Source organism: Rattus rattus, chromosome 1 (genome assembly GCF_011064425.1).
Source record: "Rattus rattus isolate New Zealand chromosome 1, Rrattus_CSIRO_v1, whole genome shotgun sequence".
Lineage (NCBI taxonomy): Eukaryota > Metazoa > Chordata > Mammalia > Rodentia > Muridae > Rattus > Rattus rattus.
Window position 1 is genome coordinate 194,515,518 of NC_046154.1, and position 24,767 is coordinate 194,540,284.

The 24,767-nt window shown below is 44.3% G+C and overlaps 1 protein-coding gene across 1 annotated transcript in view; it reads left to right on the forward strand.

The window, feature by feature from the left end:
* The window catches only part of Ptprb (protein tyrosine phosphatase receptor type B), a 101,696-nt gene extending 82,398 nt beyond the window's left edge, over positions 1–19,298 (forward strand). The window contains exons 28-34 of the mRNA XM_032912622.1: positions 720–796; positions 2,509–2,643; positions 4,039–4,161; positions 4,540–4,703; positions 8,404–8,539; positions 15,998–16,118; positions 18,986–19,298. Coding sequence (XP_032768513.1) covers positions 720–796; positions 2,509–2,643; positions 4,039–4,161; positions 4,540–4,703; positions 8,404–8,539; positions 15,998–16,118; positions 18,986–19,008 — 779 coding nt within the window. The 3' untranslated portion in view covers positions 19,009–19,298. The remainder of the gene's footprint in view (positions 1–719; positions 797–2,508; positions 2,644–4,038; positions 4,162–4,539; positions 4,704–8,403; positions 8,540–15,997; positions 16,119–18,985) is intronic.
* The last annotated feature ends 5,469 nt before the right edge of the window (positions 19,299–24,767 follow it).

Genomic DNA, 24,767 nt, shown 5'->3' on the forward strand with positions numbered 1-24,767 from the left:
TGTGTATGTGTGTGTGTTTGTGAGTGTGTGGGTGTTGTGTATGGGTGTGTTGTGTATGGTGTGTGTGTGTATGTGTGTATGTGTTGTGTATGGATGTGTGTGTGTGTGTGTGTGTGTGTAGCATAGCTGGATATATACATTCTCGGGCTCTAAATGAATTTAATAAAGAATATTTAAAATGCCACTGCACTTCTCTCACAGGGGTGATGGCTACCAGGTTGCATTCCCCTCATCCTTCATATCTTTGTCCTTGGAGCCTCAGGGACTTATCAGACGTGAAAGCAGGGCTCCGGCAGCCTCCCTTAGGTCTGCTTTATAGTCTCCAGTCAGTGATTTTTTTTTTTTTAAAGAAAAACAGCCTACCCTATCAGGTAAAAGCAATCCAAGGTAGTTGAATAATACTCATTCCGGGAGAGAGAGAGAGAGAGAGAGAGAGAGAGAGAGAGAGAGAGCGAGCGCTGGCCACCATGTTAAGCAAGTGTCATGTTGCAAATCACAGCTGGGCTTCATGTTGTCTCCTGTGCCCATCCTTCTTGTGCCACCCGTGTCTCATGCCCCAGTTAGTTACCCTGTCGGAGCCCCACCTATTAAACAGAGAGAGGAACACTTCTCTCGAGGCTGCCGTGGGGATCAGAGATAAGGCAATCTACTATTACACTGCACAAATGGGAAATTCACCCCAAGACACAGCCGCAAATCTGTCCATAAATCTCTTCCAGATGATGCCTCGAGAGTGAAGCTTTGCAACGTAGACGACGACCCGTGCTCTGACTATATCAACGCCAGTTACATCCCCGTGAGTGAACCCCCAGGCCACAGTGCCCAGGATAACCCTTTGATGACACACACCAGAGATGCCACTCCTTCTGAGCTGCCCCGCTGTCCTGCCTATGAACACTTGCAAACTTTAAAAGCCCATGGCTGAGCCTGGTTTTTCACAATGGCGATGGGCAGACGCAGTTCTCACAAACCCAGGAGGCATGCTCGAAGGTTGCTTTCTTTCTGTGGCCCTGACGTAAGGAAGTTTAGAGCTGCTCCGGGGAGATGGCCCCCACGGGTAAGGCTGCCAAGCCAGAAGGGCCAACCTCTTGTTACTGGAGCCTTTGGCAAACACACACACACACACTTCAAAGTTGTATTCACTTCTGGGATCTGATATTGGCTTCCATCTTGCCAGCCTCCCACACGCACCGCAGAGAAAGAGGCGTTAAAGTCAGAAAAACCCAGACTTGAATTCCACTTTGTCCCTGGTTGGCTCTGTGACACAGCAAATTCAGTCACCTCATTGAGCCTCTTATTTCTTTTCCAAAATGTAGGAAAATGCCTCAAATTATCATCTATACATTCAATAAATGCTAGTTAATTAAATGATAACTATAATCCAAACACTGAGGTGTATAGAGGGCTTATATCTCTAAGAACTGCTCAACAGTCAAGATACTGAAGTTACGGGGCAGTGTCATGCTGGTATTACCAGGACAGCGTCTCCTATACAAACATTAACATCATTCAGACTACAGCACCATCCAGAGCAGAGGTAGGGATTCTGCATTTCTAACAAGCCCCTTTGTGATATTTTCCTGCCAGCCAGAGGACCACACTGGGTAGAAGAGATTAGAGTTTACCACAAAATGCATAGGAAAATGTGACCCAGTAGACAGACAGACAGACAAAAGATGACTTCAGTCAAACAGGCAAGGTGCTAAGGATAAAGATTAGCCAGCTGAGAAGCAGCATGTGGGTGGTTGGGCTGTGGATGGCAGAGCTAAGGTAATATACACATAGACACATACATAGGTACACATAGACACACACACACACACTAAACACACACAGGTACACACACAGGTACACATAGACACACACACATACACACACTAAATACACAAACAGGTACACATAGACACACAGGTACACACACACAGGTACACATGCACATACACAGGTACACATAGACACACAGGTACACATACACATACAAGGTACACATATACACACAGGTAGACACACAGGTAAACATACACACACATAAGAACGCACACACACACACACACACACACTAAACACACAGGCACAGGTACACACACAGGCACATATAGACACATACACTAAACACACATAAGTACACATAGACACACAGGTACACGTTCACACACAGATAGGTACACATAGACATGCACACACACATGCACATACACACAAACACACACACACACACGCACGCACGCACATACAAGAGTAAAACCATTTTCTATACTGTGGCTGGAATCTTTCTCCATTGCCCTTTACAGCAGATCCAGCTGATTAAGGGGCTTGTGGTTTTAACAACGGCCCAGCGCTTTGCCTCTCTCCTTCCTATCTCCAAGCCTTGACAACTGTGTTCCTGTTGTACTCTCAACTTCAGCCTGGCAGAGGCCTTCGTATCATCTAATCTCCCAGCTAGCTCTTTGTTTACAGCTCTGAAGAGGCCCATTGTTTCTGACTCTCCATATTGTAAATTCATCACAGGGTAACAACTTCAGAAGAGAATACATCGCCACTCAGGGACCGCTTCCGGGCACCAAGGATGACTTCTGGAAAATGGCGTGGGAACAAAATGTTCACAACATCGTCATGGTGACCCAGTGTGTGGAAAAGGGCAGAGTGAGTAAAGAGCCTTCCTGGCTCCCTGGCTCTGATTTCCGGTCCTCAGTTCTGATGGGGTCCATCCTCCCTGTCCATCCAAAGTTACACCCACAGAAACGAGGAGACACCATGGGAGAAAGCTATGAGAGACTTAGGTCGCTTGGTTATAATAGAACCTGGATCCTTTTTAAAATCTTGGTTACACATTTCATTCAAAGCTGTTTGCACGTAAAGCCCGGGATACTCAGAAGTGAATGTGCAAACAGAAAACCTGGCCCTGCGGAAGCTCTCTCCCTCAGAGTCTGGGTAGGGGAGAGATCCTCCCAGAGTTGGGGGCCTCTCAGGAAAGAAGTACGTTAGGCTATGCTTGCAAACACAGAGTAAAATATGTTGATGAACTATTATTCAAATCTCTTACATTTATAGCCCCTACTTACAATCTTCTATATTACGTGGCTGCCTTTAGTATTAAAAAGAGACTAAATGTTGATCTTAATGTACGTATGGTGGAGTTCCAGACTGTCTTTCCTGACTAGAGTAGGACCTATGCCTTTCTCTGCAAGAGTAGCCTTCTTTGATAATATTTATATGAGATATATGTAACTACAAGTATTGATGAGATGGCTAGAATATGTAGTCGTGTAAACGGAAACTCAATATGTAGGTATATCCGCCTGCCTCACCATACACAGTAAAATAAAAGCCACACTCACAGTATCTGATACCCAAGTCTGCACACAGAAATGCAAGTGCCTCTTTATAGCTAGCTAATTTGCATCTATAAAATATATCAATTCAATACGTGCTGCAAAACATAACGTAAGAACAAATACTCAGGTCTCTTCCCGCATCTCTTTGAGCGTATAAACACACGTTTAGCTGAAAGTTAACTAACTTCTAACTTCTCAAAGATCTCTTTGGCTCATGGCCCAGGTAAGGAAAGTGATTTCAAAAATTAAGAATAAAAAGTGGGCAAATTAGTCTAGGAAGACCATGCCTTCCTCTGCAGGGTTAGGGCTTCAGAAAGAAGACATTTACCCCTTCCCTCTGAAGTTCATGAGGATGGAATTCCAGGCCTTGTATATATGATACAAGGCCTCTTAGCCCAAAAACAGGAGATTTTTTAAATCATTGTCAACTGGTGAGGCCAGGACACTGAGGAAATCTTTAAAGAAAAAAAAATTTCTCAAGCTGTCCCAAGAGTGAAGGACCTGCTTTGGGGCAAGTTTCTCACTACCCCTTGGAGCAGTAGCCTGACTTTGTCTCTGACCGTCAGAGGGTTAATAGAAAGTAACCAGTCATTGTTTTAGCACTGGGCTGGCTCCCTAACTCCAGGGATTTTAAGGAGGGAGAATCCAGGCCCACCCCACATTGTGTTCCCAGACTTAACCTTTCCTCTTTGTTCTCTTCTAGGTAAAGTGTGACCATTACTGGCCCGCAGACCAGGACCCCCTCTATTATGGTGATCTTATCCTGCAGATGGTCTCGGAATCTGTGCTCCCCGAGTGGACCATCAGGGAGTTTAAGATATGCAGTGTATGTTGGTTTGCTTGACTTCATTTTAAAACCCAACTTAGGAGCCAGGTACTGTGGGATGCGTCTGGAATCCCAGCGTGTGGGAGGTAGAGGCAGGAAGACATTCAAGGTCCGTCCTCGAACACCTAGAGAATGTGGGGCAAGCCTGGGCTACATAGTGTGGGGCAAGCCTGGGCTACCTGACACCCTGTCTCAGAGAAGGAAAGGAAAGGAACAGCCCAACTTAAAAAGAAGGGGGCTCTGTAAATCCGGCTTCTGCCGGTCCGTGGCCTGTAGTTTCAGACCACGGAAACTCCCGTGTGGCCAGCTGTCTGTCAGAGGCTTTCCCTTGAGCTTGGTTCGGTTGTCTCTCTCATCACCGCCTCTCCACGCCTCCAGGAAGAACAGTTGGATGCACACAGACTCCTCCGTCACTTCCACTACACAGTGTGGCCAGACCATGGGGTCCCAGAGACCACCCAGTCCCTGATCCAGTTTGTGAGAACGGTCAGGGACTATATCAACCGAAGCCCAGGGGCCGGGCCCACCGTGGTGCACTGCAGGTATGGCAACATGAGGGACGGTCCTGGTGAAGGCAGGCGGTGTGTGTGGGAGCCTGAAACAAGGCAAAGGCCTGTGGCTGTGAAGGCTTCTCCACACCGGCCATCCCGCCTCGCCCCGAGTTCATTATGGTCTTCTCCCTCCTCTAACTTCCTTCTTCCTCTCAGCTCCTCTTTCTCTTCACCTCACACTCCGCTCTCCCCCGCGATCTCTTCTTGTTCACTTTACTACGACACGAAATAGAGCATCCCCAAGTGACTTCCACATCTTCTAAAACGGTCCCATTGCACCCATGGTCCAATTTCTTATCTCTTCCTGTCCTATTTTAGTCGAGAAGTTGACACTGCATGTTTATTCTTTTGCTTTACTTTTTAAAACTTTTTTAAAACTAATCTTTCTTTAGGTTTTCGTACAAGCCAATAGGTTTCATTGTCACATCTCTGTGCAGATGTGTCCTTATGCTTTACTTTGGTGTGTTCCCCTCCCCCACAGATCTCTCCCATACCCCTGCCTTCCTCTGGTGGGCGCCCTTCTTACCCCTTGGGCTTGCATTTCATGCCTACGTCATTATCATCTTCTTCCTTGAGATTATTGTCTCCCCTCAAATGGCCCACTCTCTAGTATAATGTCACACACTCACACACATACATGCACACATGCACACATGTGCATATATAATGTTTGAGTTACTTTTTCCATTGCTATGACAAAACACCATGAACGACTTATGGGGGAAGAGTTAATTTGGTTAAGACGCCATGGAGGCAGGGACCTTGTGGTGGCTCACAGCAGCATGGCGGTTGGAACAGCGTGCTGAGAGCTTTCGTGTTGAACTATACGCAAGAAACAGAGCAAACAGGAAGTGAGGTACGACTTTGACTAACCATAAGGAAAGACCTCCTCCAGTAAGGCCACACATTCCAAACCTGCCCAAGGAGCACCACCAGCTAAGCAAGCATCAAGTGTCTCATGACTGAAACTGTGCGAGACGTTTCCCACTGGAACCCCCTCATGCGATGTTTCATGGAGGTCCCGAGAATAAGAGAAAACGTCATTTTTCTTTCCGAGTCTGGTACAACAGACTTATTTCTGCTTCCTGTTATTTTTAACTCCCTGAGATAGCATTCTCTCTCTACCACCTGAATAAACATTATCCATCTCTCAAGCTACCCTAGACCTCCATCCAGGTCTAGTAGTATGTTTGCGTCCGCTGGTGATGCTATCACAAAATATTGCCAACCGGGTAACTTCCAAACAACGGAAATTTACACTTCACAATTCCGGAAGCTTCAAGATCAAGCCCCAGATAGATAGGTGCCTTATAAGGACATGGTCTCAGAAGCCATGCATGTCCTCCAGAGAAGAGAAAGTTGTGTCCTCACATGGAAGAAGGCAGGCAAGAGACAGGCAAGGGGACCGAGCTAACTCACTCCAGCTGACTGTAGCCAATTCCTGCTCTTAAATTTCTCTCTTGACTTTCCTTTGCTTCAGTTCGTCTGTCCATAAAACCAACTTAACAAGCCATCTTTCTCTCTCTGGGGAGCCTGGTATTTAGCTAATTAATGTGTACAGCACACTTTGATAGCCCTCTCTGAATGGCACTAATAAATAAAGAGCAGAGAATTGCTACAGTAAAAGAAATGTCAAGTGTGTTAATTTCTCCCCAGCAGCCTCGCACCCTAGGAGCTCTGCTTTTATAAGTCTTTGGACCTCAGTGCCTTAATGGGAGTATGAAACACTCAGGCGTCTCCTGCTTTCTGAAGAATGGCGGGCATTTTCTTCCAGGAACACTGGAGAATTGTTCCGTATCTTATAAATGTGTTCACTGCCAGCCAAAATAACTGGACGGAGTGTCTACCAAGCACAGTGACTTTTATTAAGGAATAGTGAGGCACTCCAGTGGGTATGGTGCCCCAGTAAATGACAGATGTAGTCAAAGCTGAGCTTTATGGCAAAAGTGAGGAAATTTGCGTATGCTACTTTGTCACAAGGCTCAGTGACCTGAGGCAGGAGTTGGTGTTTGCTCACCAGTAGAGGCACCATCACCAGCCTTAGCTGGTCCATAATTTATTTCTGGTTAGTATCTCCCAGTGGCTCTCTACTAGCTTTGAACTCCCTGGTTCCAGCCACCCAGTAAAATCAGGGCTCTAGAAGTCCAGCATGGGGCTGGCCTATCATGGCTCCCTGCCATGGACTCTGCCCACACACCCAACAACCTCTCCCTGGTAGTTAAAGTATAAACTCCCAACTCCCTGGTGAATTCATGAATGGATAAGCTGTAACCCAACAATCAGATTTATATGCTAAATTCTCAATCCAATACATCCACACAATAAACTTACAACCAATTGATAAAGATATAAACCACCCACCTAGATAAGATAAAGTGACCTATAGAAATCCATCCCTTAAGAAATATATATAATTACCCAGGGCCATTTAGGGTCCTCCTTCTCTGTCTCCATCTTGATTCTCCTTTCCTTCCCCTTCTCTCCTGCCTTACAAAAGCTTTGTCCCCACCTTATTTTTTTACTGTCCAATCATGGGCCTTGACCTAATTGGTGCCAGCCCTCACACCTGCATATAAGACATCAACCTACAAGAGATAACTTCTGTACAGAACCCATGCATGTGAGTAGCCTATGAAAAGCAAGGTGTAGATGGAGGATAAGGAATTTCTTGTGGAGCTTTAGAAAGCCCTTATGAAAGTATTTATCACAAGAGGGCAGACAGGCATGAGCACTCCCTTTTCTGTACTCCCAGCTTGAATTTTGTGTGGGTCGAATAAAAACAAACTCGTCTTGGTATCATCAATTTATACAGCATCAAGAAATCTGCCTTAAGGAGCAATTTATCATTCGCTAACAAAACTGTCCATACCCTATAACCAACCCAGCGGCTCCCCTTCCAATTATCAACCACTGAGAAATTGCCACACAGATGCACAGTGGTGTTCATGCTACACGGTTTTCAATAGAAAAAAATAACAGTGATCTTATACTCTATAGTGTGGGAGATGTGGTGGCAGTGGTTTGTGGCTTTTTCCAAGAAGTTGGAAGTAAGCCAAGCATAGATGCATGTGCCTATGAACCCGACGCTCAGAAGACCAAGGCAGAAAGATCAAGAGTATGTCGCAAGAACTTTCTCAAGTTTTTAAAAAGCAAGCAAACAATGAAAAAGAAAAAGAAAGAAATTAAAGAAAGAAAGGAAGAAAGAAAGAAAGAAAGAAAGAAAGAAAGAAAGAAAGAAAGAAAGAAAGAAAGAAAGAAGCAAAAGAGAAAATGAGAGAGACGAAATTAGTCTGTATCACAAATGGATAAATCTGAAAACAAGACTCACAATATTGACAGAGAACTTGGCAAGAGGCTATTTAAAGTGTCCTAGCATCTCAGTAAATGTTCAAAATGTACAAAATGTTCTGGATTTGCAGGTATGTAGGAAAATTATAAAAATAGGCATGGACCTGAAATATACCAAGGTCAGAGTAGTACTTATGTCAACGGGGTGAAGGTTAGCAGGGAGAGGAAGAGCTGACCATGTGGGCTCTAGATTATCTTTCTATGAGAGAGCATATATCTGTAGAAAGGAAAGATTTCCTGTATTCTCCCACAATTTGGGAGACAGAAGAAAGATGACCAGAGTCTCCTAATATAGTCTTGAAAGAGCAATTAAATCCTCCATCTTCCCTTCACATTTCTCCAGCGCTGGTGTGGGCAGAACAGGGACATTTGTTGCCCTGGACCGGATTCTCCAGCAGTTGGACTCAAAGGACTCCGTGGACATTTATGGGGCAGTGCATGACCTAAGACTCCACAGGGTTCACATGGTCCAGACCGAGGTAAGACTTCTAACATGGATGCCAGTGCCTTCCCACGCACCTCTCCCCATTAAACTGTCCAGAATAGCTGAGCAAGATACAGAAGTGAAAATACATATTTTCTAGGACTTCATATTCTGAGGTGAATGCCATTGCCTTCAGCATTAAGTATATTCTTTCCTGAGCTTCTGCGGGAAGAATTTATTTGGGTAGACAGGAAGAAAAATGGAGTGTTTTGGGAAGCCATTATAGTAGGGGGCTGGCTAGACTAGACCACTTAAGAGCCCATTTCAAGGTAGCCTGGTAGATAAGCACAGAAACTTCTATGAAGTCTCCTGAACCTCTTCTGTCTCCTAGCCCCACCCACTTCTGCTTGCATCCCCATCTCAGGATACACCAAAGACTGTCTATCAGGAAGGTTAAATGTTTCCCTTTGAGATGACTCTGACATTTGTAGATCCTTCTGCAGATACTACCCCATGGTATTTATTTTCATTTCCAAGAAAGGAAGCTAAGACCCAGAGACTAAAAAGTTTTGTACGAAATCCATAGGGATGTTGAGTCCTGGTGGTGCATGCCTTTCATCCCAGCACTCTGGAGGCAGAGGCGGGTAAAGTTCAGGGCCAGCCTGGTCTACACATTGAGTTCCAGGACAGTAAACCCCAGGGTTCACATGGTCCAGACCGAGGTAACACAGAGAAACCCTGGCAATACAAATTGGACTTGGTGGGTTTTTTTCGTTGGTTGGTTGGTTGGTTGTTGGTTTGGGGGGGAGCTCAAGGGTGGGAGGGTATACCTGGGAGGAATGGGAAGCAAGTGTGAACGAGGTACACTGTAGGAAATTCCCAAATAATGAATTGGGAGGGGGAGTCATGAGGTAGCCAAGCTTGGACCTTGTTCTGGTTACCAAGCCGTTGGCCCACAGCCCTCCAGTCAGGTCTAGACACAACCCTCATATATACCAAGCACATTTCATTCCTACATTAACGCCTTCCAAAGCTCAGGTTCTCTACTCATTGACTTTCCAACATTGTTGTTCAAGTAATAAAAAAGCTTTCCTTGGAAGAAAAGTTCTACCTGCATGTTACCACACAGTCACCGTAGCCATGGAAACCACATAAGCAGCCATGCTCACAACCGGCACCCCACAGCCAGGTTCCCTTTCAGCTCTGTTGAACCCACTCTTCTGAAATCACTCTGTCCCCTAAATGCCTTCTGGTACAGCATACGTTAATATCCTGCGGAGCTCACCTTCCGTACTACATATGGCAGAAGCCTGGTGTCCTTGCCTCTCCTGTAATTAGTACCTATTCTCCAGATCTGCTATCACAATTGTACTACCCCTGAGTGTGTGTGTGTGTGTGTGTGTGTGTGTGTGTGTGTGTGTGTGTGTGTGTGTGTGTGTGAGAGAGAGAGAGAGAGAGAGAGAGAGAGAGAGAGAGAGAGATGCAAGTACATAACGGTGGCTGAAGAGTGTTGAAGTTAGACTCCGTTTTTGCCCTCCCAGCCCCATGCTCCCAGAAATGACTCAGACTCACATTATGTTTACAAATACCTTGGCCATATAGCTAGGCTCTCCTCTGACTAGATCATAGCTAAAGATAACCCACTTATTTTAACCTACGTTCGTCATGTGGCTGGTTACCTGTGCTCAGGTCCCTCTCCTCGCCTTTTTTTGGGCTCCTCTTTCTTTCTCCTCTCCCAGAAGTCTTCCTCCTGACGTCCCAACTCTATTTCCTGCCTAAGCCATAGGCTATGCGCTTCTTAACTGACAGGAGGAGGCATCCAGGCAATAGGAAAGATGATCTCTTTGCAGAAGAGGCCAGAAGATGGCATTGGGTCCCCTGTAGCTGAGGCTGGTTACAGGTGGTTGTATGCTACTCATTGTGGGCACTGGAAACCAAACCCTGGTCCTCTTCAGGAGCAAGTGTTCTCAGCCATGGAGCCATCTCCCAGCGCCAGTTCTGTTTTGTTGATGCAAGACCTCACTATATGGGCCAGGTTAGCCTTGAACTTGAAATCCTTAGTCTCCAGAGCAATAAGGCTACAAGCATGTGCCACCATGACTGGCTAGTACTTTCACTATAGCAGTTCATCTACCATATTCTCAGTGGGTCATTATGACCCATTATGAAATTGTTTAAGCACTTACAAAACTTGGGCTGTGTATAGCTTAGAGGTAGAGTGCTTGCCCAATTTGCACAAGGCCCTAGGTTTGTTCACCAGGCCCATAGGTTGGAGGCGGGGATTGGGGGTGGGGGAATAACTAGGAAAATCAGATAATGAATCTCCATTAACCTAAACCTCAGATTCTACAAATAGCAACTTGTTATTTCCTCATCTCTATCTCACACAATTCTCCAACCTCATAAAGCTAATCCATACATATGTATGTGTATGTGTGTGTATGTGCGTGCATATATGTATATATGTGTGTGTATGTGTGTATATATGTGTGTATAATATATATGTGTGTGCATTTATGTATATATGTATGTATATATGTGTATATAAATAAATGAGTGTGTGTATATATGTATGTATATATAAGTGTATATATTTGTATATATATGTGTGTGTATATGTACATGTGTGTGTGCATATATGTATATATGTGTGTATATAAATATATATGAGTGTATATATAATATGTGTGTGTATATGTATATATATGTAGGTAGGTAGACAGATACTCTTCAACATCATGACCCCTTTGCCATTTATTAGACTTAAAAATTTTAATTGTAGCTCCCTAGTCAGAATTTAAATATCCATCCTTTTTTAATTAATGAGTTAAGTAATTTATTATTTATTTATTTTTGGTTTTTCAAGACATAGTTTCTCTATGTAGTCCTGTCTGTCCTTCAAGTCTTTAGGTAAACCAGGCTGACCTTGAACTAAATATCTACCTGCCTCTGCCTCCTGAGTATGCACCACCACACCTGAGTCCTACCTATGCCTTTTAAAAAGTTAATTTTTTTTGTAAAAATTATCTAGCTTTCCTTAAAGCCCCAATTCTACACATTTCATTCATTTGAAGTATCTTTATTCCTCTCCTGCCAGTAATAATCCTTCTTCCCGTTTGTTTTCTGTGCCATTTGTCAGAGAGCCTGGCTCACCTATTCCCTTTCCACAGTGGTAGTGTGGCCTGCCACTTCTTGTGCTTATGGGGAGTTGGCTGTTGGCACCAGAGGCTTGTGGAGCTGTATAGTTTTACAGTCCTGATGTTCCTAGGTTGTTGCTGGGCACCTCCTTTCGTGTCCTGACATAGGACAGGAGGGCCATCATGTCCATGTTGCTTGGTAAATTCAGATTAAATTGCTGGCGGCCCCACTGGCAGGACCCCAGCCTCTGATCCTCAGACTTCCCAGTAACTGTGCCTTCACTATGGCTGCTGTCTGTCTGTCACTTCACTTAGGGAATAGGACTACATCACTCTGTACCTTTTGTTTCCTTTCTTTGTTTCCTTTTCTTGTTTGCTTTTTTTGTTTTGTTTTGTTTTGTTTTGTTTTGTTTTTTTGAGACAGGCTTTCACTGTGTAATAGCCCTAGCTATTCTGGACTCACTTTGTAAACCAGGCTGGCCTCAAACTCACAGAGCTCCGCCTGTCTCTGCCTCCCAAGTGCTGGGACAAAAGGCATACGCCACCGTCCCCAGCTCATCGCCCATATCTTAACTGTCATCCTTCCCCACCCCAGAAGACTAGAAACTTCTCTGTCCCTGTATGACTTTTTAAAATCTATTCTACAAACGGGCAGATAGCCTACAATTACATAGCTAGAAGGTTGGCACCATTGTTTTATTTCCGCCTCACTTCCACAAACTCAGACTATAATTAATTTGTAAACTGGGGAAGAGATAGCTGACGAATTGGGAGTACTCTTCAGCTCTCTCTCTCTCTCTCTCTCTCTCTCTCTCTCTCTCTCTCTCTCTCTCTGTGTGTGTGTGTGTGTGTGTGTGTGTGTGTGTGTGTGTGTGTGTGTGTGTGTGTGTGTGTGTACTCAGGCTCCTGGTTACTTTCAGATACAACTTAGGCTATGCATCACTTCCATGAACCTGTCCAAACTCTTGGATCTACACACTGGCCCCAGGCCTCCGTTCTAACCGTTACTGTCTGCCTTTCTGAGCAGAGGCGGCTGTGTTGAGCCAAAACTCCTCCTCCCAGAGAAGCAGCAATTAGTGGTGCATGCTGACTGCTCTCATGAGAAGGAGGCACTGGGATGCAATGGGATGTAGCGTCTCACCTCCCATTTAAGAGACAGTCCTGGCATCAGCCATGACACAGGCAGTCCAGTGTTTTAGCCACATTGGACTCCCAACTCGCTTTCACCATCTCTTCCCAGGTTGATATTTTCTTCCTCCAAATGATCTCGAGACTTTCCTGTCCTGCATAAACCTCTGTAAACAAGTCTAGTTTATCATCTTCTAGGCATTCATCACATATCTGCCCTTCCACTAGACTATGCTCTCGGGAACCATGAACCCAATGGCTAGACATGTGATATCATAAATCCTAGGCAACACTACAAAGATTGGTAGAATTCAACGGAATGGAATATGTTATCACTCAGCCAGCACTTCTCCCATGAGAGAAAGAAATCTTTTGTGAATTTACACTATTTTTTTTTCATTAAGAATTAAATGGGGGTTACAGTAACAACTTGATGATTTTAGAAGTAATCAGTTTTTGAAGGGGCATCCTATTGGGAAAAGAAAAGTTGATATTTAAGACAAGGCAAATTAATAGAGAGTAATTAGTTTCAAAGCCCATGGTGGATCGCTGTTGAACAATTTATTACTAAGCCATGGCCCGGGTATAACAGTTCATTCACAGCTTACCTCTTCTGTCCACAAGTAATTTAATTAAAACATAGGAAGTCTGTGGAGCTGGAGAGGTGGCTTAGCAGTTCCGTGTGCTTACTGCTTGTTCAGAAGATTCAGATTGGCTTCTCAGCCCCACGAGGGTTATACCCTGCAACTCCAGCTCCAGGGAGTCAACCCCATCTTCTGACCTCCAAGGTCACATTCACTTCAAGGTGCACATAAACTCAAGCAGACATGCACACACACATAAAAATAATCAGTCACTTTTCAAGGTGGAATAGAGCCAAGTACAATCTATGATATATTAAAAAAACAACAAATCATAGTTCTAATAGTTCTTAATACTGGAGCAAGCTTTGTTTGTTTCTGTTTGGTTGGTTGGTTGGTTGTTGTTGTTGTTGTTGTTGTTTTATGTCCTAATTTAGCTGATACTACAGCTCAGTGGTAGAGCTCTTACCTGGTATGTGTAAGGCCCTAGGTTCAATTCCTAGCACCACAAAAGATCCAAAGCAGAGGAGGGCTGAGGATGTAGTTCAGTTGGTAGACTACTGCTTTCCCAGCATGCAAAAGTCCTGAGCTCATTCTCCAATTTGGAATAAAACTGGGCATGATGACCCTTTCATTCCCAGCACTTGGGAGTTAAGGCTGGAAGACTGAAAGTTCAAGGTCAGCCCTGACTATATAGCAAATTTGAGGTTGGTCTGAACTACCTGAGACTCTTCAGAAAACTAAAAAAATAAAAGTTTGAATCTAGTGAATATCCTAGACCCACCTTCTAAAGTCCCATTGGTAGAATACCAGGACAGTTTCCAATCAGGAATGTTGTCTAGTGTTCACTTTGAAAAAGTATTAGTAAGGGGGAGATTTTTATTTCCATATTGCATCTCAAACCCTGAAAACCCTATAAGTCCCATGGCATTGATCACCTTAAACACCTAGTCCAGAAAGAGTGCTTCATATCTGTCTACCTAATACTGATACAGAGTCTAATACCTTGAACTGACAGAGGATATTATCTGGAGAGAAGAACCTGGATTCTTGTGTTGAGGGGAAAAAGAATTGAAGAGTCTTCACCATTCTCTCTCCCTTGAATGGCATACATTCCTCCCAGCCCTCTTACTCCCTGGGTTCCAGCAATGGCTGTATCATGATAAGAAGCACAAGGCCGGGCACTACAGACAACAGGACTCCACCCCTTGGTAGAAAGGAAGGGAAGCCAGTTCGTATGTTTGGTTGCCTATGGCCAAGATTCTATCATCAGTGGAATCTTTGTGGTGTCTTTATGGTCACTGGGGCACTTTACCTTCTTGTATTTGTTTTCTTTTTTTTTTTTTTTTTTTTTTTGGTTCTTTTTTTTCGGAGCTGGGGACCGAACCCAGGGCCTTTGCGCTTCCTAGGCAAGCGCTCTACCACTGAGCTAAATCCCAACCCCTTGTATTTGTTTTCTAAAACAGGTAATCCCCAAGTGGGTAGCCTGCGGGGGTCTGTCCTCTTCAGATAGCCCTCTGAAGGTCTCGGACACCCACCAGAGTCTCTGAGGTTCTTCCACATTTCAGACTCAGATGCTAAGAGGACAGAGACCTAAACGCTGAGCTTGTGTCCGAAGCTGTGCCAATCAGTGGGTTAAATTGTACACACCTCCTTTTCCCACCGTATCTGAAATAGAAGGGGCACAGAAGAGGAAAGAGTGTGCAGTGAAATGAATTCCTCCTAAGAAAATAAATTAATATACTGAAAACATGAACTGGGTTGGGGTGGGGGGTCATACCTCTGGCATCAAATCCAAGGGTCCCATTTCTTGGCCGTGCAAACTTGGCAGAGCCGGCAAACTCTGGATGTCAGTTTGTTTTATGGTAGCGTCTGCTTCACAAGGGTGTTGTGCTCATAAGACTTATGTAAAGGACATAGCAATTCATTCTTGTGAAGGATCCATGCAAGACATAGTTCTAGGCACTCACAGCACATACAGTAGACATATAAAGAAAGTGAATGAGAGCCACGGGGATGGTTCAGACAGTCAAGAGCTTGCTGTACAAAGGTAAGGCCCTGAATTTGGATAAAAAGCCAAGCTCCTGAGTACAGCTTGCTGAGTCCCAGCCAGCTCTGGTACAAAAGAAGTCCCTATTTCAACAAAAGAGGAAAAAACCAAAAAGATTATAATTATACAAAATTCCAGCAACTGTGGGTGTTTTGTGACAGCCTTGTTTGTACTGACTGGTTTTGTGTGTCAACTTGACACAAGCTAGATTCATTAGAGAAAGGAGCCTCAGTTGAGGAAATGCCTCCATGAGATCCAGTAGTAAAGCATTTTCTCAATTAGTGATCTATTGGGGAGGCCCCAGACCATGGTGGGTGGTGCCATTCCTGGGCTAGTAGTCCTGGGTTCTATTAGAAAGCAGGCTGAGCAGGTCAGTAAGCAGCACCCTCCATAGCCTCTGCATCAGCTCCTGCTTCCTACCCTGTGTGAGTTCCTGTCCTGACTTCCTTTGATGAACAGAGATGTGGAAGTGTGAGCTGAATAAACCCTTTCCTCCCCAGCTTGCTTCCTGGTCATGGTGTTTCATTACAGCAATAGAAACCCTGACTAAGACAAGTCCCTTGTCTTTCTTCTGCTTAAGGACACCTTTCTCTGATGTGTTTTCTGACTCTCCACAGTGTCAGTACGTCTATCTGCATCAGTGTGTGAGAGACGTCCTCAGAGCAAGGAAACTGCGGAACGAACAAGAAAACCCCCTGTTTCCGATCTATGAAAATGTGAATCCAGAGTATCACAGAGGTGAGACCTTACCAGCTTCCACTTCATTTGCCTTTAAGTTCATTTTCCAAAATGCATTCAGTCTGGAAGCTAGCACTAGTTCAATGCTCCTGCAACACAAATCACCAATTTCTTCTTCTACCCTAAAGATGGCTCCCCCCCACCCCCATAGCAGCAGAGAAGAGAGGCAGAATGGAGAGGGTTCCATAGTTAAACAGAATCTCATCAGTATTTTCTGCAGTGCTGACACGATGGCCAAGGCTCACGCATGGACGGCAGATGCTCTGATGATGGGCTACACCCCAGTAGCTCATCTCAACCGTCTGCCTGCCTAGCCCAGCAGGCTCTCTACAAAAGGCTTTACTTAACATTTCTTTTCTAAGACATAAGACTGACCACTGGGGGAGACAACACTGAAACCATAACTGGGAGTTCAAATTGCAAAACCGATGCAGAGAAGAATTTGACAGTCATGGTTTCAGTGGCTTCAATGCATTTGTGTCTGTGACCGAGCGTTTTTCCTGTTATCTAAGTATAAAGAATATACTTGTTGCATAAAGCCTTTTCTGTTACAAGTTAGAGTAAAGATCAGGATGGCCACAGAGGACCATACTAGTCAGTTTGACACTATCACAGTGAAATCCTTGAGGTGGCTGGCATCATAAAGCAGAGAATTCATCTAGGTTACCCTTTTGAGGTTTAAGAGCATGGCTCTTGTATCGGCTCAGTCCTGGTGACGACTTCACAGAGAATGGTGGTTGGGAATCCCGGGAGTGCCTGTCAGGGCAAGTGGTCACATCTCCAACCAAGAGAAGAGATAAAAGGGAGAGGCACGACTGAGTCAACCTATGAAAGCTTCCTTTGAGGACTCATCATCTCCCAAAGGTTTCACCGTGGCACTGTGTAACACTGTCACCTGGCAGACCAAGCACTCGGCTATAATGGCCCCTTGAAACGGAAGTCATATCCAAGTCATGGCAGGGACAAGAGCTATGCCAGAGTACATCCACTAACACTAATACCGTGGGGCCGTTAAGAAGGGGCTCTTGCTTTGTCATTTGAGATAAAGGCTATGCTGCCTGGATTGGCCTTGACTTGAGCATTCCTTCCACCTCAGCCTTGCCATTAGCAAGACTAGAGACACACGCCATCATACCTGGCTTCAGAATAACATTTTTGAGGATATCATCTTCATGTGGGTCCCTTTATAAAGAAGTTTGTCTTGGTTGCTATCGCAAAACACTTGAGACTAGATACTTTATAAAGACAAGAGATTTGGGGTAGCGATGTAGCTCAGTGGTAGAGCTCATACCACAAAAGAAAAAGAAAAGGGAAAAGGGGTCCATGGGTAGGCTGACCTCATGCATTTGGCCACTGTTGGGGCCCAGCAGCTGGTTACATCCAATGAGATCATATGGAGAGAGAGAAAGCAGTAGCTAAGAGCGAACCATGCTTGTTCTCTCATGACAACCCAGTCTGTGGAAGCCAGTTCACTGCTGTGAAACCTAACCCACTCTGAGAGACCAACTCTAACCTCTCAGTGATCCTGTCACCTCCTGCTTGGCCCGCCACATTACAGCAGAGACCAAATATCCACTGAGTGACAAACCGTAGCTTAACCATGGCATGGCAAATTAAGAAACGCAGAATGTAAAACAGACAGAAGCAATTTGTATTGGGGGAGAAATAAATGGGAGGAGATCTGCCAGTCAAGTTGATCTCTCTGACCACGTGATGTTTTTCTACCGTTTTATAAATCCTCTAGAACAAGTATGTAACATGTTTCAGATTAAAACAAATTTACAAACGTCTTGAGACATGCTTTTATCAAGCAATAATTAAGTAGGAAGAAGAGGATTCCTGCCTGTGGCCCACCACTGAGGCCAAAGGTACCACCTGGGAAGGGGTATTGTAGGCCTCAGATCCTTGCTCTGGACCTATGTGTCCTGCTCCCACATTCGACAGACACATCTCAGACCTGCCTTCCCTTGTTTTTCAGTGCTGTTTAGCTGACAAGAGTTTCTCCTGAGGTTTTCTTAGTTCTCTGCATTCTCAATTCCTGCCCGCCCAGCCAGCATGTTATTATTCAGTGAGCTGTGAAGAACCCTGAGAGAGAGAGAGCGGTTTGGAGGAGTGCTTTGCAAATCAGATAATCTTTTGTGTTGTAAATAATTACCCCCTAATTTATCTGTGGAGTAAATTAAGGTTTTTGCATGTCAGCTTCTTTTAATAAACTCCAGGAAGGTGGAGGTTGATGGGGTAGATCTTAAAGTTTTCTTTGTCTTGTGTTAACTTGTTTAAGAATCTTTTTAAAAAACTAAGCTTGGGTGTACCTAGAAGAAGCTAACTGTGGGCTTGAAACCTAACCCTAGCCTAAAGGCTAGGAATCAGGTCTGACGCTGCCTGGAGTTAATAATCTATGTCTCCCCAGGCAGAATACTCTGCATCCTGGCCTTGGCCTGCTTCTTTAACTCAGAGACAAGATATGGGCAACCGGAGTCCCTACCAAGTCCAGGAACCTGCCTTTCTAAAGAGGAAGGGCTGGCTCCAAAATGATGCTCTATGCTACATAGCTTGGCGATGTCCTAAATCACTTTAGTGGTGTCCACCAGTGTCTCCCATGTCTAAATTTCAGAAGGAGAATAGTGGAGACAGTCCTCTACAGCAGCGGTTCTCAGCCTTCCTGATGCTGCGACCCTTTAACACAGGTCCTCATGTGGTGTTGACTCCCCAACCGTAAAGTTTTCCTGGCTACTTCGTAACTGTACTTTTGCTACTGTTTTGAATCATAATGTAACTATCCAATATGTAGGATATCTGAGACGGGAATGTGACCCACGGTTGAGAACTGCTGCTGTACTGTTTCTAACCATACCTCTTGCTTCCAGATGCAATGTACTCGAGACATTGAGAATTCACCTGGAGATCCCCTGGATAAAAGTTTTTCACTGTGTGACTTTAAAAGAAAAAACAAAAACAACAAAAACAAAAACAAACCTTGCTTCATGCCCTGTGGGGGTGCCAGCTGTTTCTGTTGATACTATGTATAATTTATTAATCTGAAGAATGTTACAGAATGTATGTAATTTAAAGGTAACAGATATTATTGTATATACTTGTATTTTGTGGTTTCTCCTGTAAATATGTATTTTTTCATCATGTTTAAGATGAAGGTTTATATACACTGTTTTTCCACACTGAGAGTGTTCCTGGCTTGTTCTACATAAACCCATTCAGCCTGTATGACAGGACCACTGGTAAAATGTGTGTAGAGGAAGTTGCATGGACAGTTCCTGGGGCTGTTTCTTACCTGTCCTGAGAGTCACTGGGAAAGCAAAAGTCAGAGCTGGACAGGGCACACCAAGGCTAGCTTTCTTATGTTATGAATGAACCCTGGGATCTAAAGCTTTCTTAGGAATGAACCCTGGGATCTTAAGAGTATAACCGTCGGAGAAAGGATAGGGCTGTGTTAGACCATATGCCAAGAAATTAAAAATCAATTAATGAGTTAAAAGGAGGATTCAACAGCACCAAAGCTGAGCTAGGTGTTATCTAAACTAGAAGCTTCCTGTCGGACTCCTCCCAGGGTCCCAAGCCATGGGCACCTTGAAGCGAATGATGCTAACGGGTGAGGAGTGCTCTTGACAGAAATGCCAGCAGCACCTCTGACTGGAACCTCCTGCATAAAGCAGGGTGCCACCCTCAAGGGTCCCAGCTTGTTTTCCTCTGGAAAGAGTTACAGTGGTAGATTATGCTCCTGACCAGAGAAAGCATGGTATGCCAACGTGTCCAGAGAGATCTACAACATCATATATAATGGGTTAAAAAGTAAGTGATGGTTAAAAAAAAAAAAAACCCCAGCTCTCCTTTGTCTAGAAATCCTTCAAAAGTTCTTTCTAACTAACTTGATGCAGTTAAAATGTTGTCAAGACTCACCTGAAGCTCCATTTAATATAAGCGACACCACACGCCCTACCAATTTCATCATTAAGATCTGTGTTTTATTTGACTATAAATAATTCCACGTGACATTGACCAGATCAAGGCCCAATGGGTAGGTCTTTCCTGAGCCCCGTGGTTGCCTGAGGGAGATGTCAGAGCTTCCGTTGCAGAAACAGCACGCTTCTCCCGGACATACGCACTTTTGCTACATGTCGTACATTCCCACAATAAAACGGACATAATTGGCATAACAATTGGAAATAATTAACGATACCCATTGTATAGGCATGTATCATTGTAACTTTAGCTTGTAAATATAATGTGATATTCATAATTGCCCAACTACACACCCAGGCTGGAAATGTTTTTATGGAGTGTTCAAAGTTTATAGAAACAGAGGAACTGTTCCTAAGGATCCCTGTGAGCAGCATTCAGAATTCTCAGTGTCCCTGAGCTCTGTACCCTTGTGAAAATGATACAGGGTGGCCCTGTGTCCAGAAACGTGTCTGAGGAAGAGAGGGGCAAGCATATCTGTAACTAGGGGGAAAGTAGAGGTCAGGCATGGTTTCAGCGTGGTGTCTGTTAGTAATCATTGTTTTCTTAGAGGAAAAAGAAAAGGCTGGGTTGAGGGAACAGCTATGAGGTAGCCTGCCTGTGTGTCTACCTCTCCCTCCTCCTGAGAAGAGAAAAGAAAGAGGGGGTGGGGTGGGGTAACTGCAAACCAGTGTTGCTTGGCGCAAAACATGTTGATAACCTGGGAAGAGAAGCTCATTTTCATTTCATTTTGAGGAAAGCTCCAGCAAGGGCCTGGGACCTGCTGGGCACGGATCCAAAATCCATTTCTTTGTCCTCAAGGAGAGAAGCACGGCGGAGTGAAGTTAGCATCGCTACTGTTTTCATTAGGAAGTGGAAGAGGTCTGGGTGAGGGGAGGAGACCATGGTATGGCAGTTCTTAGGGCACCTACTAGCAAAGGCTGGAGCTGTTTCTATGGCAAGTCACTAAACGTAGAGGAGAGAGTAGTGCTTTGCACACACAGCAGCTACAACCACAAGGCCCCTGCATGTCTGTAACCGTGACTGACACACACCTCAAAGCATCGCAGGTGAAGTCGGAATTCCAGAACTGAGCACAGCCACACAGCCAGGGGATGTCATGCATTCTTGTTCTCTGTCCCACGGAATACTAATCCCTCCCCTACACTAGTTTTAAAGCCCCCTTAGCAACAAACGCTTCTCTATGCAATCTCTCGGGAAGATGTAATACAGATCTCGCTGATCTACCCGTCCAGTTTAGTAGAGAGCCAGACTGGAAATGTAGCTGCTGATAGGATGCTTGCCAGGCATGTGGGAGGCCTGGGCTCAGTCTCAGTTACCACAAAATAAGCAAGGAGAGAAAAAGAAAGGTTCCTTCGCCGTTCGTTCTGTTGGGCGCATCTCCCCTTAATTGCTTCATGTGGCTGCGTCTCGGTAAACACTCCGCGTCCTGCCATGCCGGGCATCCTGTCTGCACCTGAGCGCGTCTCTGTACTCATTAAAGCTTTCAAGTACTTCAAGGCTCTCAGACCTTGAGAGAGTCTGTTTTGCATCTTAATAATTATTTACCCAGGTTCCTTATAATTAACTCCTCTAATCCTTCACATTAAATCAATTTCACATTATCATTCTGCTTTGCTCTGGAAAGGTGCCAAGTTTCCCACTCCTGAATCAGATTTTTTCAGAGATGCATCGCTCTGTCTGGGCTTGCAAACATTCATCTTGAGGAACTTCCCACCCTTTAGCGCCTGGCTTTCCACTGTCCTGTTGCTTGCTGTTTCTTCTCACTGTGCCAGTCAGATGTGACTTCATTTTCTGTCCATCTCATCTCCTCCCACCCATTGCTAGCATCTCATAACCTCAACACCATGCAAGAGCGATTAAGACTTAGTTTTTCAACACTGAAATGGCAACAACATAGCAATTTGGGGTCAGTTATATTTAGGAGGGCTCTGTAATTAATTTTGTTATTACCTCTTGGAAGAAAGCCCAAAATGATATGAGAAAATAATGTGAAATGCTTTAACAGATGTCCGGCGACACAGAAATAGGGCACTCATGTTATACTTTGCAGTGCTTCTCTTGGCTCTGTGTTAAGGCTCTAACTCCTTATATTAAACCCTTTCTGATCCCATTGCAAAAAATAATAGAAAAAGAGAGAGAGAAAAGGAAGGAAGGAAGGAAGGAAGGAAGGAAGGAAGGAAGGAAGGAAGGAAGGAAGGAAGGAAGGAAGGAAGGAAGGGCTGCCATGAACTAATTCTTGTTTAGTTAGTTTATGGGCATTTTGGAAGGTTGAGTCCTGAAGTTACTAGATCTCTATTTTTGCCTGGGAGCCCCAGCCATGGAACACAGTAGAATTTTTTGTTCACACAAGCTGCCCGGACCAAACCTGACCATGCCATGCTGAACAGGTGATAAGCCATAGCTGCTTGTTTGTAGAAACAGTTCGGAGGTTTTCTGAGTTCTGTTTCAATTGAGGAAAAAAATGAATGTGATTGACCAGACAAGAGTGGAAAGAAGGCCTGGGCAGTCCCAGAGAGCAAGCTCTCATTCCTGAGGAGTCGGCAGAAACGAGGCACAGCCGCCTGAGTCCCCCGCTTCCATTCCGAGGATCCTTAATCCAAGCTTGAGGAGTTCGGCATTCAAAGAATGTTTCACAGCAAAGGAAGCTCGGCCACGACTGCAGAGAGGAAGTGAAATGATGAGAGGGGAACTGTTGGAGAAGAGAGCACCAAGGCAAACATCGGGAAGGCAGAATGGCCCGTCTTCCTTCTTGGGACAGCCTTCAAACATCTCATCATGTATTTCTGTTAGGATGTCCCTAATCCCAAAATCTGAAGCTCAAGGTGCTCCCCAGTCCAAGGGTTTTTGAGCACTAACTTGACTCCGTGGTAAGTTCTACAGCTGGCCTTGTGTGATCCATCAGTCAGAACACAGCTCCATTAAAACTACCATGTAGACTTACCATCAGCCACGTGTACAGGGTACCTGAGGGACTGAAATGAACTGCATGTTTAGACTTGAGATTCATCCTCAAGACTCATATTTATTCAGATATTCCAAATTTATTTTAAAAGCAGATTCCGATCGAGAGCCTTTCAGGTAAAGGGTCTCTCTGACTTGCGTGACTGTTGGTGGGGTTCACTGTGACCATGTAGGTCAAGCTATCTGGCTGGTTCAACAGTTGGATCGGTTTCCTTGGTTTTTGAATTAACAAAGTCCACAGTGCTTGTCACTGCAGATGGAGCACCTTAGAGTCTTATCCTCCAGGATAACCAGGTAGGAAATAGTGTTTGGTCATTTCGGTTGAAACTCAGGGTGACATTCAACGCAGCCGTGATAACAGCAAATATCTGATCTCTTCTAAAACTGTGAGTAGCACTGGAAACACTTCCACTTCTGGCTGAATGTACTTGACCAAAGGTGGCTTCCTTGGAATAAACACATGCATTTTATTTTTTAAGGATTGTCTATATAGATAGCATTCATTAAGCATGGGCATTGTTGGTGAACGCTTCCCAAGATAGATGTTTATATAGTGGAAATACAAAAGATTTATTAAAAGATACGCCAAAGATTATTTTTTAGCCTACATGCCAATGCACGTGATCTTATGTAAGACACCAAAGGAAGTTGTTCAAAACTGTAGATAGTGTCAGACAAATGTAACATGTCCCTTCTCAGAATAGTCACAAGAAGGGCTGTTCTCTGCCTCAAGTAATTTTCTTTAAGAAATGCCTTCCTTGCCCCAACAGCAAGATTTCCCATTATGTCTGTGATGTGTTTTGATACCCATGTGTGTAAATATGCATTGCATTGAAAAGGGGTCCATGTGACTGTGGCTTTAGAAATCCAATAGCCTCCATCTGCCAGCTAGTGGGGAAGGTCTACACCAGAGTTCAGAGTCCCCTGGCCTCGGCCACACTGACAAGAGAGGCCACAAGGTCCCCACTTAAAGAGCGCTTCATCTTGGCCGTTGTTGTGTTCAATTCTCCAAGAACAAAGAGCAAGTCTCTTCCGCTTAACTCCCTCCACCCAGGGAGCAGTTCCCAGCTCACACACCCTGTATGCACGGTTTAGAGCGGAAGTTGGTTCTGGCTGTGTGCTTTGGAGTCTAAAGTCCACAGAGGTGCATTTAGCTGCTCCGTCATCTGTGTGAATCATAATATATATAATGTAAATAAACCCAGCAACTGAACCTCTTATGTTCTATAATAGAGCACTTTCCTGGTTTTGAAATCATTTACGTTCTCCGCAAATCTAGCAAAATGGCAGTAAATGTATTTTTTCACACTACAGCATTCTACCCACGCTATTGCACTGCAACCAGTATTGTTTGAACAAAGAACCTCATCTATTTCTGTATTTAAATAATGTATGTGCTTAATATATTTTCAGATATGTAATTGTGGTTAAAGGAAACCTATATGGAATCTTGCACAAACCCTCACTGACGTAAGAATAAAACTGCTGCTCATTGAAAGAGAGTGTCCTGTCTGCTACTTGAATGCTTTCTTGCCTATCATTTTGTATCATCCCCAGTCCAAGAAAAAGGTCAGAAGTGACTGTTTTTAAGTAAAATTTTAAAAAATAAAATAAACAAAACAAAACAAAACAAAAAACAACAACAACAAAATAAAACTTTCTAGGCTGTTATGATGACGGTGCTATTTTAAATCCGAGTTCCTGTAGAGG